Below are 19,663 nucleotides of genomic sequence, written 5' to 3'. Positions count from 1 at the left end.
TTCACTCATTCAACAAACATTGGATGCCAAACCAGTGCTGGGCTTTATGCTGGATATTAAGTATAAGGGAGTAATTTTTCTCTTATGTTCTGAATATTAAAATAGGAACTCTGGCCCTTTCAAAAACATTGGAGAGAAAGCATTTGCCTTTCCTCCCACATTTAACTGGCTCCTCCTCACTGAAGGAGAGATTTATCTAACAGGTAAAACGCTAGCTTAACATTTACCATGCCATCAGGACAGGATAAAGGTATTAAAGGCCATGCTCTCATGAACTTAAACTCTTAAGATCGCGGCCATGTGGCAAAGTGTCCATAATGTAAACATAATTTCCCTGCCTATGTGGGTTCCTGGCCTGGCCTGGGAGAAAAGAGGTGGTTTAAAAGCCCTCTTTGAAAAATAAAATAAAATAAAAAATTAATGAATTAACAAATAAATTAATTAAAATAAAATAAAATAAGCTCTTTTTAGATAGATAAAAAACAAGTATACTAAAATGTTAATGGTAGAATCTAGGTGATGGGCGTACGCTGTTTTAGTTAGACTTGGACTCTCACGAAAATTATTTCACCTTTGCTCTATAGGAAAAATTCCAGACCCCAAAAAAGCCCAGTATGACCTGAAGTCCCAGCTACGTTCTCCTACACTGTTTACCAGAAATAAAGCTGATGTTTTGATTCTCATCTGATTCCTGATTTTTTTGAACCCATAAGGGGAACAAGACACAAAGATTAGTCAGACAGTTCCTACCTTTAAGGAGCTCACAGCCTGGGGAAGACTGATATGGAAATGGGGACTTCCATGAGAGCTAAGTGTATAGGGCCTTGTGCATAGATGTGCTGGCAGGACAAGACTCAGCAACCACAGAGCTGGCACAGGACCACTCCTGGAGCATCCTCTATCTCCTTACATTTCCAACTTTCCCCATACTGTGAACAGGCCCAGTGGGGATCAATCCTTGAATATAATCTCCCATAATCAACAGACATATCATATATGTGCAGTAATCATCTGGACACCAGATAGAGTCTACTCAAATCAAGGCCCCCATCCCACCCCCAGGAAGTCTCTGCAACTCCTCTCACTCATTTGCTGGCTCCCCCCACCTCCCTCCTCTTGTCTCATGAATGACTTGCCATCAGATCAGATCAGATCTCGTTGTCTCCCTTGGACGAGCTCCAAAGGGCAAGAAAAGAGAGTCCAAGTATAACTAAAACAACATAAACATCTAGGGCTTCGGTCACCCTATGGTGACCAGCTCATATTTGAAAATAATACACAATAAGCCTCTTAAAAGAGAAGAAAGTCCTGGGGCATCAAGGGTGGGAGAGAGGCCACGAGGCCAGGGACAGGGAATGAGTCCATACCAGAGAACAAAATGGTACTGCCATCAAGATTAATGCCATTTCTGATCACCCCCTGCCCTTGGGGAGGTAGGACAAGTCACATGGTCTTTCCAGCCCAGCTCAAACACCTCCTCCAGGAAACCCTCTCTGACAGCTAGTTCTGCACTAAACCTACACCAGCCTATTAGTTACATCCGGTACCCCCACAGTGCAGTGTGTCCCTTTAGCCCCAAACTGACAACACTGTGTTATCATCTCTTTTCTATATAGCAGCCCCCAACCAAATGCTCACCCCTCAAAGGCAGGCACCTGATATATCTCCATCCCCCCACCACTCTTCACAGTATTCGATGGCTGGATAAAAAATGATCTCCGAAAGTCCTCTAAGCTGTGAAACATAAAACCCTCTGGGGTAGACATCTACGGTTTTGGCTTACACGAAATTCACTCCTCCTTTTTCTGTGAACAGTTTTCTTTTGCAGAACCATCCCTCTTTCATGTTCAGTCTACGTGAGTCATGGAGAGCTGGTCATAGGCCCTAGCCTCTGGAAGAAGGCGCTGGCCAAATCCAGGTCAACCAGAGCATCATACTGCCCAGCCACAGTGACAGGAACGTTACCCAAGCCAGGCTAATGAGACTCAGTTCTGGGGATTGCTGGGAAAGAGAAAGTCTCTTGCTGCTGAAAAGGTGCTGCTGTTGGTCATCCTACCATCCCATGAGAACAAAGATGAGAGAAATGCAGAACCAAGACATGGAGACAGAGTTCTGATGACATTGTCTGAGTCTCTGGGATCCAGCTGGGCCTGAAGCCAGTGCTGACCCCTGGCCTTCTCAGTTATGAGCCATTTTGAGTTTCATTTCTGTCACTATAACTTTAAAAATCCCAATTAATCCACCCTCCAATCCTGGAGGAAGTACCAGGTTCTTGACAGGCAGCCACCCCTTCCTACTGTTGTTCTGGGAGAAGCAGGCTCCACTGCCAGGGTCCCATTCACCAAGGGCCTTACCTGCACCAAGAGGTTCTGCAGTCCAATGACCAAGGACAATACCTGTGATGTTCTCAGTGGAGCTAGGACAGTGTTCTCAGGGGCTGGTGGTGGCTGGGCCCCTGAGGGCACCAGGGCCACAAGGGCAGAGGAAAAGCTTTGTTGCAGGGCTGTCCGCAGGAAGCATAAGATGGCAGCTGAAAGCAAGAAACCCCTTACACGCAGTTTCTCCTTCCTTCCCCCACATCCCACCTAGCTCTGTCACAGTGGGAAGGCAGTGGAGATAATAATGGGGTGACCATAAGCTGATCTGGGGGGAGCGGTCCCTTCTCACAGTCTAAGGGAAAAGCTCTTCTTCTCTTGCTAGAGGTCCCTGGGGCCATACCTGAGAGCAGCGCAGCATTTTTCTTTGGAAAGCTGAGGACCTTCAATACTTGGTCCAGTTCTATGGACAGTGTCCGGTGAACCTGGCAGGGCAGAGGTAAGGGGACAGCTCCCACATTCTGGCAGCTTGAGCAGAAAATAACCTGTCCCAATATCTTCTATGTACCCACACATACCCACTGCATCCAGAGGGACAGAGGAGGCCACACATTCTTGTGAGCCCACCAGTCCTGGACTCAGAATGTGAGGAGGCAAATTAGCCTGTACATAGAGAACACTTCCTCTCCCAAATCTCCCCCATCGTCAAGGAACTCTTCCACCAGGGAGCCTCCCTGGCCTCATCTGTGGTTCAGTCTCCACCTCAGCCCACCATCCAACTAACTTATATCTAGAGTCAGATAGCCCAGAATCAAAACCCTGGCTCTGCCACTAGCTAGCTGTGTGGCCAAGGAGAAATCACTGCCCCTCTCCCAGCCCACCTCACTCTCTTCACGTATGAAATGGGAATAATGCCACCTGCTTTCCCTCCCTCCAGAACTATTGTGAAGAATAGCTGAGGATCCGCTTTGGGGAACGTGCTCTTTAAAGTCAGAGCAATGTCCCAACTGAGGGGTTAGTTGGGAGTGGCGGGTTCAAAGCTGAGTCTGCTCTGCTCTCTTCACCCAGAACACATGCTGCTTCAAGGCAAGAATTACTTCTCTGCTTGACCTATCACAGTTTGGCACAAAGCAGTTCCTCAGAAATGCTTGTTGGCTAGTGGAATCAGCAGATTCTAGGCAGAAGAATCAACTTGTACAAAGGTATTGAGATAACATACTAATGTAAGATGTTAGTAGAGGAAACTGTGTGGGAGTTATTTGGGAACTCTCCGTGCTATCGGCTCAATTTTTCAGTACACCTAAAGCTGTCTTAAAAATAAAGGCTATTGGAACACCTGGGTGGCTCAGTCAGTTAAGCCTCTGCCTTTGGCTCAGGTCATGATCCCAAGGTTCTGGGATCGAGTCCCACATTTTGCTCCTTGGTCAGCGGGGAGCCTGCTTCTCCCTGTTTGCCCCCCCCCCCCCCGCTTGTGTGCTCTCTCTCTCTCTCTGACAAGTAAATAAATAAAATGTTAAAAAAAATAAAATAGGGGCACCTAGGTGGCTCAGGTGGTTGAGCACCTGCCTTTGGTTCCTCCAGGTCCTGAGATCCAGCCCTATATCAGGCTCCCAGCTTAGCGGGGAGTCTGCTTCTCCCTCTCTTTCTAACTCTCCCCTTGCTTGTGCTCTCTTTCTCGCTCTCAAATGAATAAATAAAGTCTTTTTTAAAAAAAATAATAAAGTAAAATAAAATAAAAGGCTATTAGGGGTGCCTGGGTAGCTCATGTCATGATCCCATGGTCCTGGGATCGAGCCCCGCATCAGGCTCCCTCCTCAGTAGGAAGCCTGCTTCTCCCTCTGCCTCTGTCATTCTCCCTGCTTGTGTTTGCTCATTCTCTCTTTCTCTCTCTCCCTGTCAAATAATAAATAAAATCTTTAAAAAATATATAGGCTATTAAAAATGAATCAAACAGTCAAACCATCAACAGTATGGATATGTGAAAGAGCAGAGCTGATTTGGAGAAGGGCTAACAGTTGGTCAAAGGACAGAGAAGGAGGGTGGAATGGCAGAAAGTAAGGCTGCAGAAGGGCCAGGTAAGCAGGGTCTCAGCATCCATGTGGAGAGTGCAGACAGACTGACTGCAGGGACAGGAAATACGGAGCAAGAGAAAGGCCAGGGATTAGGAGACTGAATAGGCCAATTTCGTGGTGAGGATGAACAATCAGGCCTAAGCTAAGTCAGTAGGGAGTACTTAGAGTGGAGGTGGTTAGTAGGTAATTGGCTGGGTGTGAGCCGAAGACCAGGACAGAGCCAGGGACATAGTGCAGGTTCCCATCCAGGCAGGTGACTGCAGGGGTACAGGTGGGCCCAACAGCCTCACACAGAAAAGCAGAAAAGGTTCCTGTCCCAAATCAATGCTGTGGGCAACAACCAGAAGACTTATTATAGTATAGATGTCCACAGTCTGATGCCACCTTAGAGGCCAAACTTTATCTTTTTGTTGTTGTTTTTTGGTTTTTTTGGAGGCCAAACTTTAAAAATGACTTCACTTCTACACAAATGACTGTGTGCCCAGCACTTGTATGGCGCAGGGCTGGGTACAGGGCAAAGACACCTCAAAGGCTAGAAGATGGTTTCTATCCACAAGTAGCAGTCAGGTTTAGCAAGAAGACACCTGAATGTGGAACAGCCAACAGAGGAGCTCACACAGGGCACTATGATGACAAGGTCCCATACAAGGTCCCATACAAGGGGAAGGACTGAGAGGAAAGAGGTGCTCTGTGGATATGTCCACTGTTCCCGTTCCCTACATCACCTTCCCCAACAATCACAAGGATAGCTTACACATGTCTGGCATTTCACAGCTTACCACCCAGCACTACAAGGTCACAGGCTGGCTTCTGCCTTCCTGTCCAATCTGACAGTCCACTCCCTACATCCTAGTCACGCAGTACCTCATCAGTCTCCAAATACATACACCATGTCCTAAATTTGTGCAGTTTCATGTCTTTGTTCAAATTGTTCTCTTTTATTCTCATTCATTTATAGAATGCCTTTCTCCATTATCTTTGCCTGGTACAATCTTATTTCTAGAGGCTTTGCTTAAAGACTACAATACGAGTTTCCCAAGTGTGTACATGCTGTGTTTATTTCTTATTCCTCTGTGCCTAGAATACAGCCTGGCACGTAGGTGATCCATGTATGATAAATTAATATAAACCAACCTGACAACAACCCTGGATGTTTTCTTCCCATTCAGTAGGTAAGGACACTGAAGCTCAAAGATTAAATACCTTGCCAAGATTACTCAGCTAAAAAGCCACAGGGCTAGAACGAGAACTCAGGAGCTTTGTCACTCCTCTGTGTGCCACCCCATGCCACAAAGCCACAGGAGTTAGTGACTACCTGCAGACTGCCATCGTGCTGCTGAGCAGAGAAGGAGGCAGTGAGCAGCCAGGCGGAGCAAAGGAGTGCAGTGCTGGGAGTGTCCACCTCGGTCCAGGTGAGTGCCAGAGTCTTCTCCAGAAGCTCAATCAGGGCCGTGCTGCTCAGGAGCACTGCAGCAGCTGGAGATGGTTTGGCGGGGCAAGGGCCACAGGAGTTACTTGGGAGCCCCTGCTCAGGGCCAGCATCGTGGTTAGCACCTGACAGGGACTTCATGCACACATGATGAATGAACAAAAGGACTGGCTTTAGGCTCTAAGGGTTCCAACTTCATTCTAGAACCACAGGTTATCAGAACCAGAAAGGATCTTATGACCATCTGGGCCAGTGACATCCTCCCCTTATATATTTTCATAAGCGGAAAAAACTAAGGGCAGCAATGGCCACAGATACTGCCCAGCACCCTTCCTCTTCATTGTTTCAGCTGGGGCCCCAGCACCTCTTTTCTGACTGCTTGGTGTAGTCTGATGAAGGCTCCAATACAGGAAGTTGAAGGAGGGCTGCAGGATGTCCACATCAGCAGGGCTGCATTTCCCACACAGCTTGCTCACTGCAAGAGAGTCCCCAGGCACCCCATCATGTAGCACTCCATGGGTTTAATGCACACCAGCACTCACAATTCTCACAGATAATAGCCTTCAACTGGCTAATTTCAGATGTCAGTCTGTCAGCTTGGGGACCAAGCACAAACTACATGTCCCTGGTAATGCAGCCAAGGAAAAGAAACACAGTAGCAAACCTGAAGGCAAGCAGCCCACGGCCGTACATTAGAACAGGCTACACAGGTTTATGTGCTCTAAAGGCATCCTGTAACGGCATTCATGCCAGCAAAGACTCCAGGGTGGAGAGTCTGCAGAGCTCATCCAGGTCAACCTGCCACTCCTAGCAGGAAAAGATCCAGCCTCTGAAATCTTCCAGCAATGGGGCATTCACCACCTTCCCAGAGGACTCCATCACCATCAGCGGGCAGCTCCCTGAATTTGCCATATTCTCTCATATCACCCTCATCTGGCTAACTCCTTAACTCCTATTCAGCAATCGAGATTCAGCTCGAAGTTTACCTCCTCCATGAAGCCCTCTGTAACCTCTCAAGGCAAGATGAGATGCCTCTTCATGCTCCTCCACCCTCATCAGAGTAGTTACTACACTGTAGAGTAGACATCTATAGAACACATCCCTTTCCTCCTAGGATTCGGCACTCTTTGCTCCCCTGCCCCACATTGCCTCAATAGGAAACCTACCTAAGTCTCCATTCACTGTTTTGGCAGCCACATCACACTTGACTTCTGATTGGCTTGTGGTCAACCAGACAAGCAGCCCCCTCCTCACCCCTGTCCTCTACTTGCAATGCTCTCAAATAAAAGGGTTACATATAAATGTGTATTACATTTCAGATCATTATTACCCCCTCCAGAGGCCCTTTCGACAGCGGTTTGATTTTGTCACAGGCAGTCTTCCCTCCCAGCTGAGTGTTACCCTTGACCTGACAGACAGGCTGGGAGGACCAGCACCATGGCAGGCTGGAAGGCACTTTTTAAGCCTGACATCAATCTCATGAGGAGGCCAGGGCTCCAGGCAGGGAAAGAACCACCCTCATCTGTGGCCAGAGCACCTGACAGTCCACAGGTACTGAAGACACAACATTTTTCTTATTGATCTCAGTATTTCCTCAATAAATCTTCCTAAGGATGCGGCCTATAAAGTGGCAACTGCATTAATCGGCAATGAAAGGTCCTAATGAGGTTTGGGTATGAATGAAAGAGGCTTAGAGAACTGTGAAGTGGATCATCAGATCCTGAGTCGGCTGTGGAGTGAGCTGGAGAACTGAGCTTGTGCCAGGAAAAGGGAGTCTGCACAGAGAGTTGCTCTGGAGGGCTACCGTGTGCCAAGCATTGTGAGCATTAGACATCTGTCTCTTATCTCAACCCTAAATCAGCTAAGTACTACTGTTTTACCTGTGAGGAACCTAAAGCTAGGTGACTGCCCAAGGTTAGGTAACTAGTGACTGAGAACAAACCCAGGCATTCCCGACTCCAGAGCTGTGCCTTTCACACAATGTTCTGTTTTTGTTTTTGTTTCATTTCCCAAACACTCCCACAGTACAACCAGAGAAAGATCTAAAAGGTCCCATAGCAAAAAGCCCACAGGAACAGTGACCCACTAGCTTCTTCCAAAGGGCTGAATGATGGAATAAAGGAGCATGCCCAGCCCTGGGCCCTCAGGCACTGTCCCAAGCCCAAGCACCTTGGTGAAGAAGCTTCATGGCCATGCTGTCCAGTTCTTGCTCTGACGTGTTCTTCAGCTGCACTAAAGAAAGGAGGCTCAGTAGCAATGGCAGGTTCCCTGAGGCTGTGAGGAACAAGGAGGGCTGGTCAGGAGACCTAATACTCAGATCATCCCAAGGTCAGACAGACACCCTACTCCTCTATAAATGTTTGTTGGGATTCACCCCTACCTCCTGCCTTCTTCCTTGGGCACAGGGGCAACTGACATATTGAGCGTCAACTCTGGGCTGGGTACCAGAAATTTAATAATTCACTTAATCCCCCTTGTGAAATAGGGATTATTTCTATTTTGTAGTTAAGAAAACAGGCTCAGAGAGGCTGAGTGACTTGTCCAAGCTCCCACAGCCAGTTAGTGGCAGGGCCAGGCCTTGAACCTAAGTCTGAGTTCAATGCCCATGTTTTTTCAACTATGTTTCCACAAAATCTCATGGCTCTTACACACTATTATCAGATGTGACTTATCCTTCCCTGAAAAGGAAAAGCTCAGCTCCTCCAGACACCCTTAAATCTTCCTCCAAACTTCCATCCTCTGTCAGGACTGGATCCCACTTCCTCTTAATTGCTTGGAAATTTTAAAATTTAACTTTTTAAAAATAGGAAAAGATAAACCAATGCTAACCTTTTCAGTGTCTTTAAACTGTACCAAACATCAAACTTCCTTGACTCCAGGGAGTCCCATTCCAGATTTGGAAACTATCCTTCTGGATCTCACTGGCAGCTTCTAACACATTTCAGATCCACCCCCTTCCTTGCCCCCGCAGGTTGCTGCTCCCTTCCTGGCCTCCCCCATTATTTCCCACTTTCTTCTTCCCAACTCAGGGCTACCATTCTTGTGGCAAATAGCTCTGGGCACACACCATGCAGGGTGGGGACATGCATGCATAGATTGAACACACCCACCTATGCTAAACACACAGAAACATTAAACATAAACACGCGCACTCTGCACGTACACACACGCGCGCGCGCGCGCACACACACACACACACACACACATATATCAAGTATGTTGAGCTCTCATTCTCTGATGAGAGGAAGGAGGTATGATTTAGCTTGATGCCACACTGGCCTGACTTTCATTTTGCAGAGAAAACTGATTCTTTCTTCTGGAGTAGAGCTCATCAGGGCAGAGATGTCCAGTCCTGAGTTTCAGGTCAAAACATGCCCCTGACAGCTCCAGACTGACCTCCTGAGGGAGAGGCCCCATGTTCCACCAATAGATGCTGTAAGATCAACAGGAAGTGGCCTCGGATGAGACCACCCACTTCGACATCCTCATTCTTCCTCAAAAAGGTCCTTAGGACAATTAGTACCTTGCGAGCTGTGTCCACTGGGCTGGAATAGATGAGATCCTGAGCAGGAAAAAAGGAAGCCAGAGCTCAGAGGACATCACAATTGGGGACAAGTAGACAGTGAAGAAGAGAGGGACTGGGGAAGGATCCAGGATGATGGTATCACAAAACCTGGGTAAGGGAGCGCTCTCTTACTCGGCACCTATTATGTACTAATATGTTGAACAGGTTTATCCTAAATAGGAAGAAACAGAGACTCAGAGAGATTATGTGGTGTGCTAAAGGTCACATGAGCCAGTAAGTGACACACCTAAATTTGAATCTCCTACCTCCAAGCCCAAAGCTCTTTCTACTTTCCAGGATGCCTCTCTCTGACAAATATAAGTTTTAGGGTCAAGAAGAGGTTATTTCAGGACAGGGGAGTGCCTTAAGGGAGGAAAAGAAAGGGGGATGGAGATGTCACAGGGCAGGAAGAGGATGGGTTAGGACAGATTCGGGGCATAGGAAGGGAAGTGAGGACCAGGTCAGGCCCCTTCTCTTCCATGGCATCTGGCTATTTCTGCCCCAAGATGTAAAGGCCTTGGGTTCAGAAGGTAGGAAAGGACATTGTTTTTTATTTGCTTTCAGAATCACTTTAATGAGTATATGTTAAACGCAAAGCCAGTCAGAAGCCATACCAGAGACTATCCTACTGATAGCTCCTGGCACCTACCAGCTCAAACAAGCCAATTTCTTTGGACAGGCTAACATGCTGGGTGCTATGAATCCAAGGTCACACACGGACTCCCTTTCCAGGGAGGACAGCTGACACACAGAGAGACATGGCTATAGGGCACCCAGCCAGACAACTCCAGATGTGTTGATAACTGGGTGACACAGGGGCATCTGGGCTTGGCCCTTCACAAACATCCACAGCTGCTAGAGAAACAACTATAAATCAATAGCAATCACTCAGTTAGGGACTAATAATGCCAGGTACTGTATGTGCTCAAACTGTAGCTGTATGTTTGTTGATACATTATCTGTATCTTCATCACTCTTCCAGGTAGGTGTCATCCTAATTTTTCAAATGAGGAAAGAGGCAGAATAAGTAGCCTGCCTATTAAGACAGCAGTGGCACTGTAGATTCTGCTCTGCGATGAGTTAATGAGAAACAGGGATGAGGTTGGCTTCATCCTTGTCACCTTAGAAGGACTCAGAAAACATCTCTGGAAGGAGACGATCACAGAATAGGAGAGTCAGAGAGACTCTCAGTTCATTTACATCAACCCTTTTTCTTTGCAGGGTATGAGGCTAAAGCCCAGAGTGGTTATGATTTGCCCAAGGTCACAGGGCCCAAAGCCAAACCAATTTCTTGCTCCTGCTCCTTCACCAGCACTTGGCCACCTAACCAGAGAGCTGGTCCCTCAGAACCCTGAGTTTAATTTTAACAGTCCAAAAGGAAGAGGGCTACTCAGGCTTTGGTGGCTATGGTGAATGCCAGGGGGGCGGAGCGGGGGAAGGGGTGCACCCCACTGCATGAGTCAGTGGGGAAGGCGCTGGATGGAACGTGGCCCACTCTGCAGTCTCTCCTGCCCAAAGCTGTCCAGAATTTTCTGGGGTTGGATCAAGCAGGGTGATGTGGCTAAGGAGGGAACAAGCAGCTTCTGTGACATCACTGTTTTTCACATTTAAACAACCTACAGGAAAGACCACCCATTGATAAGAGTGGCAATTAACAGCTTTGTTTTCAGCTGTTAATTACCCATATCAAAAACAGAAATTGGTACCAACACATATTTTTAGACTCTTTTCCCCTCCTGTGGCTAGAAGCTGGGGAGAAATGGTAAGAATTATATATATAAACAGACAGCAAAGTTGTTCCTTGTTATTCTTTTTCACCACTGATGTTCCCAGGATCTAATTTAGTGAAAAACTCATTAACTTTAGGCTCCAATCACAGTCATGACCCTTATTTGTTATATGACCTTGAGCAATTCAATAAGCTGCTCTGAGATTAACATCCTCTCGCTGATTCAGTCAGTCAATGATCAGTGAATGATAGCCTACTGTGTACAGCATAGCAAGAGTGTCCCTACATATACTTTCCACATATTATTCCCATATATTTATCCACATGTTAGCTTCACTTTATTTACAAGAAAACTGAAGCTCAGAAAAGTCATCATCTTCCTGGGTCTCTATGTAGCATCCAGCCCTAAGGATAGATCCTTCCTGCTGAAATCTAGGCCAGCAAAACACAAGGCTTCTTCCTCTCTGCCCAGGAAGGAGGGGAGGTGAGGTGCTTCACATTCAAGGACAAAAACTGGGTCACCACAACAAGGGGTGGGGTACCTGCTCCAGCTGACCTGAGACAGCGTCTTTCTAAGGATTTGGTCTCTTAAAATTCATTTTCTCTTTGGCTTGTTTCCTTTAAGTACTTATGTTCCTTGAAGCTAGTGGCCTAGGATAGTCTTCATCTAGGGAGGGATCTCTACCCTAGAAAGACCCAGACTGAGAAAGAAAACTTGGGGGAGGAAGATAATAAGCTCCATTTTAGACAGAAATGTCAAAGAGATGGTTAGTTATATGGGTCTGGAGCTCAGGAAAAAGATCACAGATGGACACAGAGGTTTGAGTCATGAACATATAGCAGGAGGCAACCAAATCCATGAGAATTACTGACACAGTCCAGAAAGAAGACACTGAGTTAAAAGGGAGCCTAGGACAAAACTTTGAGGAACATCAACTTTCAAGCACGGCCAGAAAGAAAACTATAAAAGAGACTGGGAGAAACACCAAGAGAGGTAAGAGAAAAATTGAGAGCTCTGGTATTGCCAAAACCAAGAGTGTGTCAATAAAAAGTGGACAATCATCAAATAATAATAGCTCATGTAAGATGAGAACCAAAAAGTCCACTGTAATTAGTCACAAGAACAGTACTGTTGATCCTGGTAAGAATGGTTTCAAGTAGCAATAGAGGCAAAAGCCAATGGGTGTAGGAATAAGTAAGAGATGACAATTTTGAGAGCAGAAAACTACTTCTAGGGGTTTGGCTATAAAGGGAAGGACATGAACATGGAAAGGGTTAGGAATGTAGGGACCAGTGAGAGTCTGGGTCGCAAGCAGAAGACAACCAGAGCAACCAGAAGGGAGTCTATAGGGACTTAGACTCCTCTGTCACTCCCACAGCCCAGTGTCATGATCTGAGACTTTTTTCTAGCCTCACCATTCTTTGATTCTCTCCTTCCAGGGATACTTTAGAAGTCTACAAGGTGACAGATGAAACAAGCATCTGTGATTTCCTCAAGGGCAAGGACCAACCATATCTGAATTATCTTTGTATTCCCAATGCCTAGTGCCTAGTAAGTACCAAATAAATGTATGATAAAAGAAAACGTGAACAACTAAACTCAAGGCTCCTAACGCCCTGCTCCTCCCTATCCTACTCCAACCTCAACTCCTGTGACATACCCTCCATTCTCCAAAACCTCACCAGACCACTCACTGTCCCTGAATTACAGTAAGCACTTGCATGCTGCTGTGCTGACCTGACGGGATCCTCCCACAACACTTTCACTTGTCAAATCCTTTGCAATATATGACATATATGACACCTCTCTGAGCTCCCTGCCACCCAACCACTCCGCCTGACCTTTACTACCACACTGTTAGGACAGGTATTAGTGTTGTCGTGTCTGATTTCCTCCCCGGACTGTGGGGCAGGCTCTAGATCCAGTTCTTTCCTGTATCCCCTCTGCTCAAATAAACAGCTCTCCTGTTAGATGGAAAACACTGGATCAGGGTTGTTTTCTCTTGTTCTGAGAGTTAGCTCAGTTTACTGGGAAGAACATTACACAGGGAGCCAAAATCTGGGTTTTAATCTGAACTTTTGTGACCTATGGAAAATCTCCCTAAACCTATCTCTTCATTTGTTTAAAAAGAAAAAAAAATACCATAAATATCTCTATCAGAAGATCTGCTTTTTTTGAGAGAGACTTCTGTCCAGAACTCTAATTCAACAGGTCAGCAAATATTTTTAAGTACCTACTCTGTGTGAGAAACTAACCCTGAACGCTTCATTGCAAAGAAAATCCAGTATCTTCGCTCTGTCCATTGCCACTCTCCCTGGCACCCATCTTGCCTTCCTCCTCTATTATAGAACATCATACACTTTATTTTTAACCCATTCCTTCTCCTTTCTTCCTCCTCCAAGGAAGAATTTGAGCCAGAGCATGAATGCAGCCCCTATCAAGCCAACACGTGTGACCTCACAAGATGAGAGATCTCGGGGGTGGAAGGTGAAGATTTAAGTCTGAGGAGGGAATGTGTGCATGCGTGTGTGAATATTGACAGAAGTACATACCTAAGGAAGTGAGGTATACAACATGAAGGTGTTATTTCCACTACAATCACTCTAATAAAGCCAGTCCAATAAAAAACACTCAACAAATCATGTTTGTTGATGATTAAGAACATTGGAGGAATCCCCACTCTTCCCTAATGGGCTGTCATTCTTTCTGGACTAGGGGAGGGCAAAGTTGGTGAGCTGGCACTGAAAGCAGTGGTTTTAAACTAAATGTCTCCCGTGCTGCTGTGCTGCAGTCAGTTTGGCACCTGCCACTAGTAATCACTCATTAAATACAAAGTGTCAAATGGTGCAAATGATTTTCTTTTTTAAATAAATAAGAAATTACAGCAGTTACCTCTATAATAAAATAATGTCACTTTCATTAATTTATTTTCTAACATGATTTCTTGAGTGAATGAAGAAAATATGGAGCTAAAACTAGTGTATTGGAAACTGCAGACGACAGGCAGCTAGCTGACTTATCTGATACACCTGATAGGAATTATAGGAATGTCTTATTTCATTAAAAAAAGCACCAGAATTTCTGACAATTCTGTGTTGCACATGTGACATTATCCTGTGAGTCATGGCAAAAAAAAACAAAAAAAAATGCCTGGTCCCTTTACAATCAGCCATCTCCATTAACTTGCCCCAAGGGTCTCCTCTGACTTTAAACACTTATTTGTAGAATCTGCTTGAGAGAAGACAGGGAGGTAAGAGGAGATGGTGACTGGGGTCAGCATTTCATAGTTCTGTCCCCTGAGGAGTACAGAGGGATGGATCTGTCAGGGAGCAAACCTCCATTAGACTTAAAAAAGAGTACGGATTCATAGAAACCAGGCACCCACCAGCCAAAGGCCCTCCCATTCACATGGAAACAGCAATATATCCAGAGGCAGGCAGAAGCAACAGCAGTTGCCTCCCGACCTCAGTAAACCAACACCCAGAGACAGAGAGAGAGAGAGAGCCCACCATCTCTGAATGCAGAAATGAGCAAATGGTCACCTACTAGCAAAATGAGCAGGATGCTGGGGCTGCTTCTGAGCATGTGGAATAGGGCTGTTATGCTGGCAGGAAGGGGAGACTGCCCAGCAGAAGGGACATCATCCAGCTCCTCACAGCTGCTCTCTTCCCAGGAGAACCAAAGTTCCAGGACACGGTGTCCAAACCTACTCATCAGCTCTGGATACAACAGGAAGAACCTAAGCAGGAGGGGATGGTGGATGTAAACCAGGTGCAGGTCTGGGATGCCCTCTAAAAATTTTCTGATGGCACTGACCACAGCCTAGAGACAAAGATAGAAAAAAAGAAAGAAAAGAAAGGGACTAAATAAATCTTGCAGAGGACCCAAGACAGCCCAACAAATATAGCCAAGACATAACTGGGAAAAATGTACGTGGCATCTCAGTACTCCAAGGCATCTTCACTGGCTCATCCCAGTGCCCTTCTGTGAGAAGAAAACTCACTGTGCTTACCTTGTAACAGTGGTTCTCAAATTAGAGTGATTTTGTTCCCCCCGGAGATTTTTGGAAATGTCTACAGACATTTTTTATTTTCTTTTTTTTTTTTTTTTAAAGATTTTATTTATTTGACAGAGATAGAGACAGCCAGCGAGAGAGGGAACACAAGCAGGGGGAGTGGGAGAGGAAGAAGCAGGCTCACAGCAGAGGAGCCTGATGTGGGGCTCGATCCCATAACGCCGGGATCACGCCCTGAGCCGAAGGCAGACGCTTAACCGCTGTGCCACCCAGGCGCCCCTATTTTCTTGATTTAGGGAGTGCTACTGGCATCTAGTGGGAGAGAGCAGGGATGCCACTAAATATCCCACAATGCACAGGACAGCCTCACACGGAAAAGAATTATGTTGTGCAAAATGCTAATCGCACCGGGGCTGAGAATCCCAGCTCTATAATGATACTTAGTCTGGTGTGATATAATTATCAGGGTAGGTGTCAACCTCCCACACTGAACTTGAGCTGCTTGAGGAACAGACTGCTGCAGACTCATCTGTGCACCTGGCATAGGACCTGGCACAGAGGGGGCAAAGGGCACGTGTGTTGAATCACTTATTAACTCTCAAAAACCTATCTCTTCCCATTGCACATATAGCAAAGTTTAATTCTTAATATGCTATTCTAAGAGTTTTATAGTTCATAGTTTGTGCTGTTTCATTTAGGTCTTTGATCCATTTTGAATTAATTTTGTGTTTACTATGAGATAAGGGTCCAACTTCATCCTTTTGCATGTGGACATGCAGTTGTTCTAGCACTATTTGTTAAAAAGACTGTTCTTTCTCCCACTGAATGTCTTGGCATCCTTATAAAAAAATATGTGGGTTTATTTTGTGGACTGTCAATTCTATTCTATTGATCTAGGTGACTATCCTTATGTCAGAAACACAGCCTTGATTATTCTAGTTTTTTTTAAAGGAATATAAAACTACTATTTATCAGTGCTTATAATAAACTAAACTATATACAGTTGGATAACATTCTGATTGCTACAAAGTTACTGTTTTTCCTGGCTTCTGCTGAACCAGTAACCCAAATGCTGAGAAGATTGAGCCTGCGTGTAAGGAATGAGTTGGCGTAAAGAAACGACATGCAGGTCAAGAATTTAGATTACAGGGGCACCTGGGTGGCACAGCGGTTACGCGTCTGCCTTCGGCTCAGGGCGTGATCCCGGCGTTATGGGATCGAGCCCCACATCAGGCTCCTCTGCTGTGAGCCTGCTTCTTCCTCTCCCACTCCCCCTGCTTGTGTTCCCTCTCTCGCTGGCTGTCTCTATCTCTGTCAAATAAATAAATAAAATCTTTAAAAAAAAATCTTAAAAAAAAAAAAGAATTTAGATTACAGAAGTCTGTTCATTCATTTATTCCAGAAGATCCTAAATTGCCAACATCTCTAACCATCTGATTATGATTATGTTTCCATGAATGAAGTTTGGTCATTCCATGAATCATGACCTTTCATCCAATACAGCACAGGGATTTCAACTTCTTGAAAAGGAATGGTGCACTAGAAGGAAACTTTAAATGTCCATTTAACTAAGTTTTGCTTACCTAATTAAAACACACCGAGACTTGTCTAGTTTTCTCATTTGGGTGGGGAGGTTGTGATAAAATTTTCCTTTCAGAGGTTTTGCAAATAAACTTGCATTTCTATAACTGTAGATATGGATATAGATTCTGATATGGCTACTTTTACATTGTCCAATTTAAATTGTTTCCATTATATCTAAATTACCCAATTATTTACAAAATTTGAAAGGTTAAGGTTTCAGGAAAATTTTCAATCCAACTTTAAGTGATTTGTTTCTTAGGGTGCTGAAAATGATGGCATCCCAGAGACATGGGCTTATCCATGGTTATGAAATGCTGTTTTTTTTTTTTTTTTGGTAAATGTGAAAGAATGAATGGAAGGAAGGGAGGTAGGGAGGGAAGGAAACCACTTATGTATGTAATTTTATGCATACACATCAAAAAACCCCAAGTAAACAAAAAAACCCAGAATGGTCCTTGGGCATATGGGAGTCAAACACAAATTCTGATTAACAACTATGAAGACTTCCCCCAACATTTAGAAAAGGTGTTCCTAAATGCAGGGGAATAATATACCATGGTCTCAAATATTCTTTTCTGATAAAGGAATCAACTACAGAAAGCTTTTATTTGTTCATAGTAACCAGTGCTATTAGATGCAAAAGAACCCCAACAACTCCCCCAATACTACTTCAAAACAAACCTATCAAACTGGTTTTTCATTAGAATGTTATTTCTTCACACTAACAAATAAAAAAGCCAAGACCCATATATATACACACACACATAAATATATATATAAAAACATACATAAAAAAGCAATGTGAACAATTACTGAGCTTCATCTTCTGGACAAGAATGCCAAGTTAGTCTCTCTTCATAAAAAGCAATTACAATTTGAGAGCACTTTTTATTTGCCTCTTTTGCCAACACCAAGCCTGCCTCATTTGAATCTTTCCATTTCACGAGAACCATGAATTCTCCACCGCTGTCTGTGGCACTGATTACTCATTCACATCAAGACCTCTGGCAAAGCTTCCTGTTATCAGCAGCATCTCTTTCCTTCTTTGATTTGCTATGATCACATTCACCGTCAGGTAAAGATTTTCTTTTTGTACCATCTTTTTCTTTACAAGCTTTTTGAGAATTAAAAAATGCTGCAATTAACTCTGGAAAATCTAAATTTTCTTCAGTTTCCCAAGTACTGTCAGCATCTAGAAATCCCTTCCACTTCAGGAAAGACTCCACCTTCTCATTCGCTACACATTGGTCCAGTACTTTTTCCGTCACAAACTTTCCAGGCTCTGCCTCTTCTACTTTTTCACTCTTTTCATTCTGTTTCTTTCTCATTTTTTGTAATGTAGTCTTACTGGAGGCCATTTTTTTTTAAGATTTTATTTATTTATTTGACAGAGATAGAGACAGCCAGCGAGAGAGGGAACACAAGCAGGGGGAGTGGGAGAGGAAGAAGCAGGCTCATAGCGGAGGAGCCTGATGTGGGGCTCGATCCCATAACGCCAGGATCACGCCCTGAGCCGAAGGCAGACGCTTAACCGCTGTGCCACCCAGGCGCCCCTGGAGGCCATTTTTTTATTGCAGACTTGAAGAGCTATTATTCACCACCTCAGAGCTGCTGGGTCCTGGGTCTCCAGAATCTCCCTTGATTACTCTAGTTTTGTACTAAGTTTGAAACAAGAAGTGTGAGTCCTTCATTAAGATAAAAAGCTTCTGCACAGCCAAGGAAACAGTCAAAAAAACTAAGAGGCAGCCCACAGAATGGGAGAATATATTTGCAAATGACACTACAGATAAAAGACTGGTATCCAAGATCTACAAAGAACTTCTCAAACTCAATACATGAGAAACAAATAAACAAATCATAAAATGGGCAGAAGATATGAACAGACATTTTTCCAATGAAGACATACAAATGGCTGACAGACACATCAAAAAATGTTCAAAATCATTAGCCATCAGGGAAATTCAAATCAAAACCACACTTAGATACCACCTTATGACAGTTAGAATGGCAAAAATTGACAAGGCAGGAAACAACAATTGCTGGAGAGGATGTGGAGAAAGGGGATCCCACCTACATTGTTGGTGGGAATGCAAGTTGGTACAGCCACTCTGGAAAACAGTGTGGAGGTCCCTTAAAAAGTTAAAAATTGAGCTACCCTATGACCCAGCCATTGCACTACTGGGTATTTACCCCAAAGATACAGACGTAGTGAAGAGAAGGGCCATATGCACCCCAATGTTCATAGCAGCATTGTCCACAATAGCTAAATCACGGAAGGAGACGAGATGCCCTTCAACAGATGACTGGATTAAGAAGCTGTGGTCCATATATACAATGGAATATTACTCAGCTATCAAAAAGAACAATTTCTCAACATTTGCTGCAACATGGACGGCATTGGAGGAGATAATGCTAAGTGAAATAAGTCAAGCAGAGAAAGACAATTATCATATGGTTTCTCTCATCTGTGGAACATAAGAACTAGGAAGATCAGTAGGAGAAGAAAGGGATAACGAAAGAGGGGGTAATCAGAAGGGGGAATGAAGCACGAGAGACTATGGACTCTGAGAAACAAACTGAGGGCTTCAGAGGGGAGGGGGATGGGGGAATGGGATAGGCTGGTGATGGGTAGTAAGGAGGGCACGTATTACATGGTGCACTGGGTGTTATACGCAACTAATGAATCATCGAACTCTACATAAAAAAAAATAAATAATAATTAGAAATTAAAAAAGAAAAGAAGTGTGAGTCCTCCAACTTTATTCTTCTTTTTCAAGATTGTTTGGTTATTTTGGGTCCCTTGCATTTACATATGAATTTTAGGAAGCAAGGAAGGAAGGAAGGAAGGGGCGGGCAACTGGGATTTTGATTGGGATTGTGTTGAATCTATGGATCAATTTGGGGAGTACTGCCATTTGAACACTATTAAGTCTTTTTCCCCCAGTTTTATTGA

At 44.7% G+C, this 19,663-nt stretch overlaps 2 protein-coding genes across 2 annotated transcripts in view; both read right to left on the bottom strand.

Moving 5' to 3' along the window:
* MEI1 (meiotic double-stranded break formation protein 1) overlaps positions 1-19,663 on the bottom strand; it is a 72,587-nt gene that overhangs the window by 7,726 nt on the left and 45,198 nt on the right. Inside the window, exons 20-26 of the mRNA XM_002929276.3 lie at positions 14,658-14,933; positions 9,213-9,378; positions 7,986-8,090; positions 6,181-6,291; positions 5,703-5,863; positions 2,719-2,800; positions 2,355-2,530 (exon numbers count right to left, since the gene is read on the bottom strand). Coding sequence (XP_002929322.1) covers positions 2,355-2,530; positions 2,719-2,800; positions 5,703-5,863; positions 6,181-6,291; positions 7,986-8,090; positions 9,213-9,378; positions 14,658-14,933 — 1,077 coding nt within the window. The remainder of the gene's footprint in view (positions 1-2,354; positions 2,531-2,718; positions 2,801-5,702; positions 5,864-6,180; positions 6,292-7,985; positions 8,091-9,212; positions 9,379-14,657; positions 14,934-19,663) is intronic.
* LOC100478114 (chromobox protein homolog 3-like) lies at positions 17,520-18,068 on the bottom strand. Its single transcript, XM_034644345.1, is given in 1 exon segment — positions 17,520-18,068. A coding segment is annotated over 1 exon segment (549 nt).

Source organism: Ailuropoda melanoleuca, chromosome 15 (assembly GCF_002007445.2).
Source record: "Ailuropoda melanoleuca isolate Jingjing chromosome 15, ASM200744v2, whole genome shotgun sequence".
In the NCBI taxonomy this organism is placed as follows: Eukaryota; Metazoa; Chordata; class Mammalia; order Carnivora; family Ursidae; genus Ailuropoda; species Ailuropoda melanoleuca.
The sequence above is the reverse complement of the archived record's forward strand: the minus strand, read 5'-3'. Positions and strand labels throughout refer to the sequence as shown.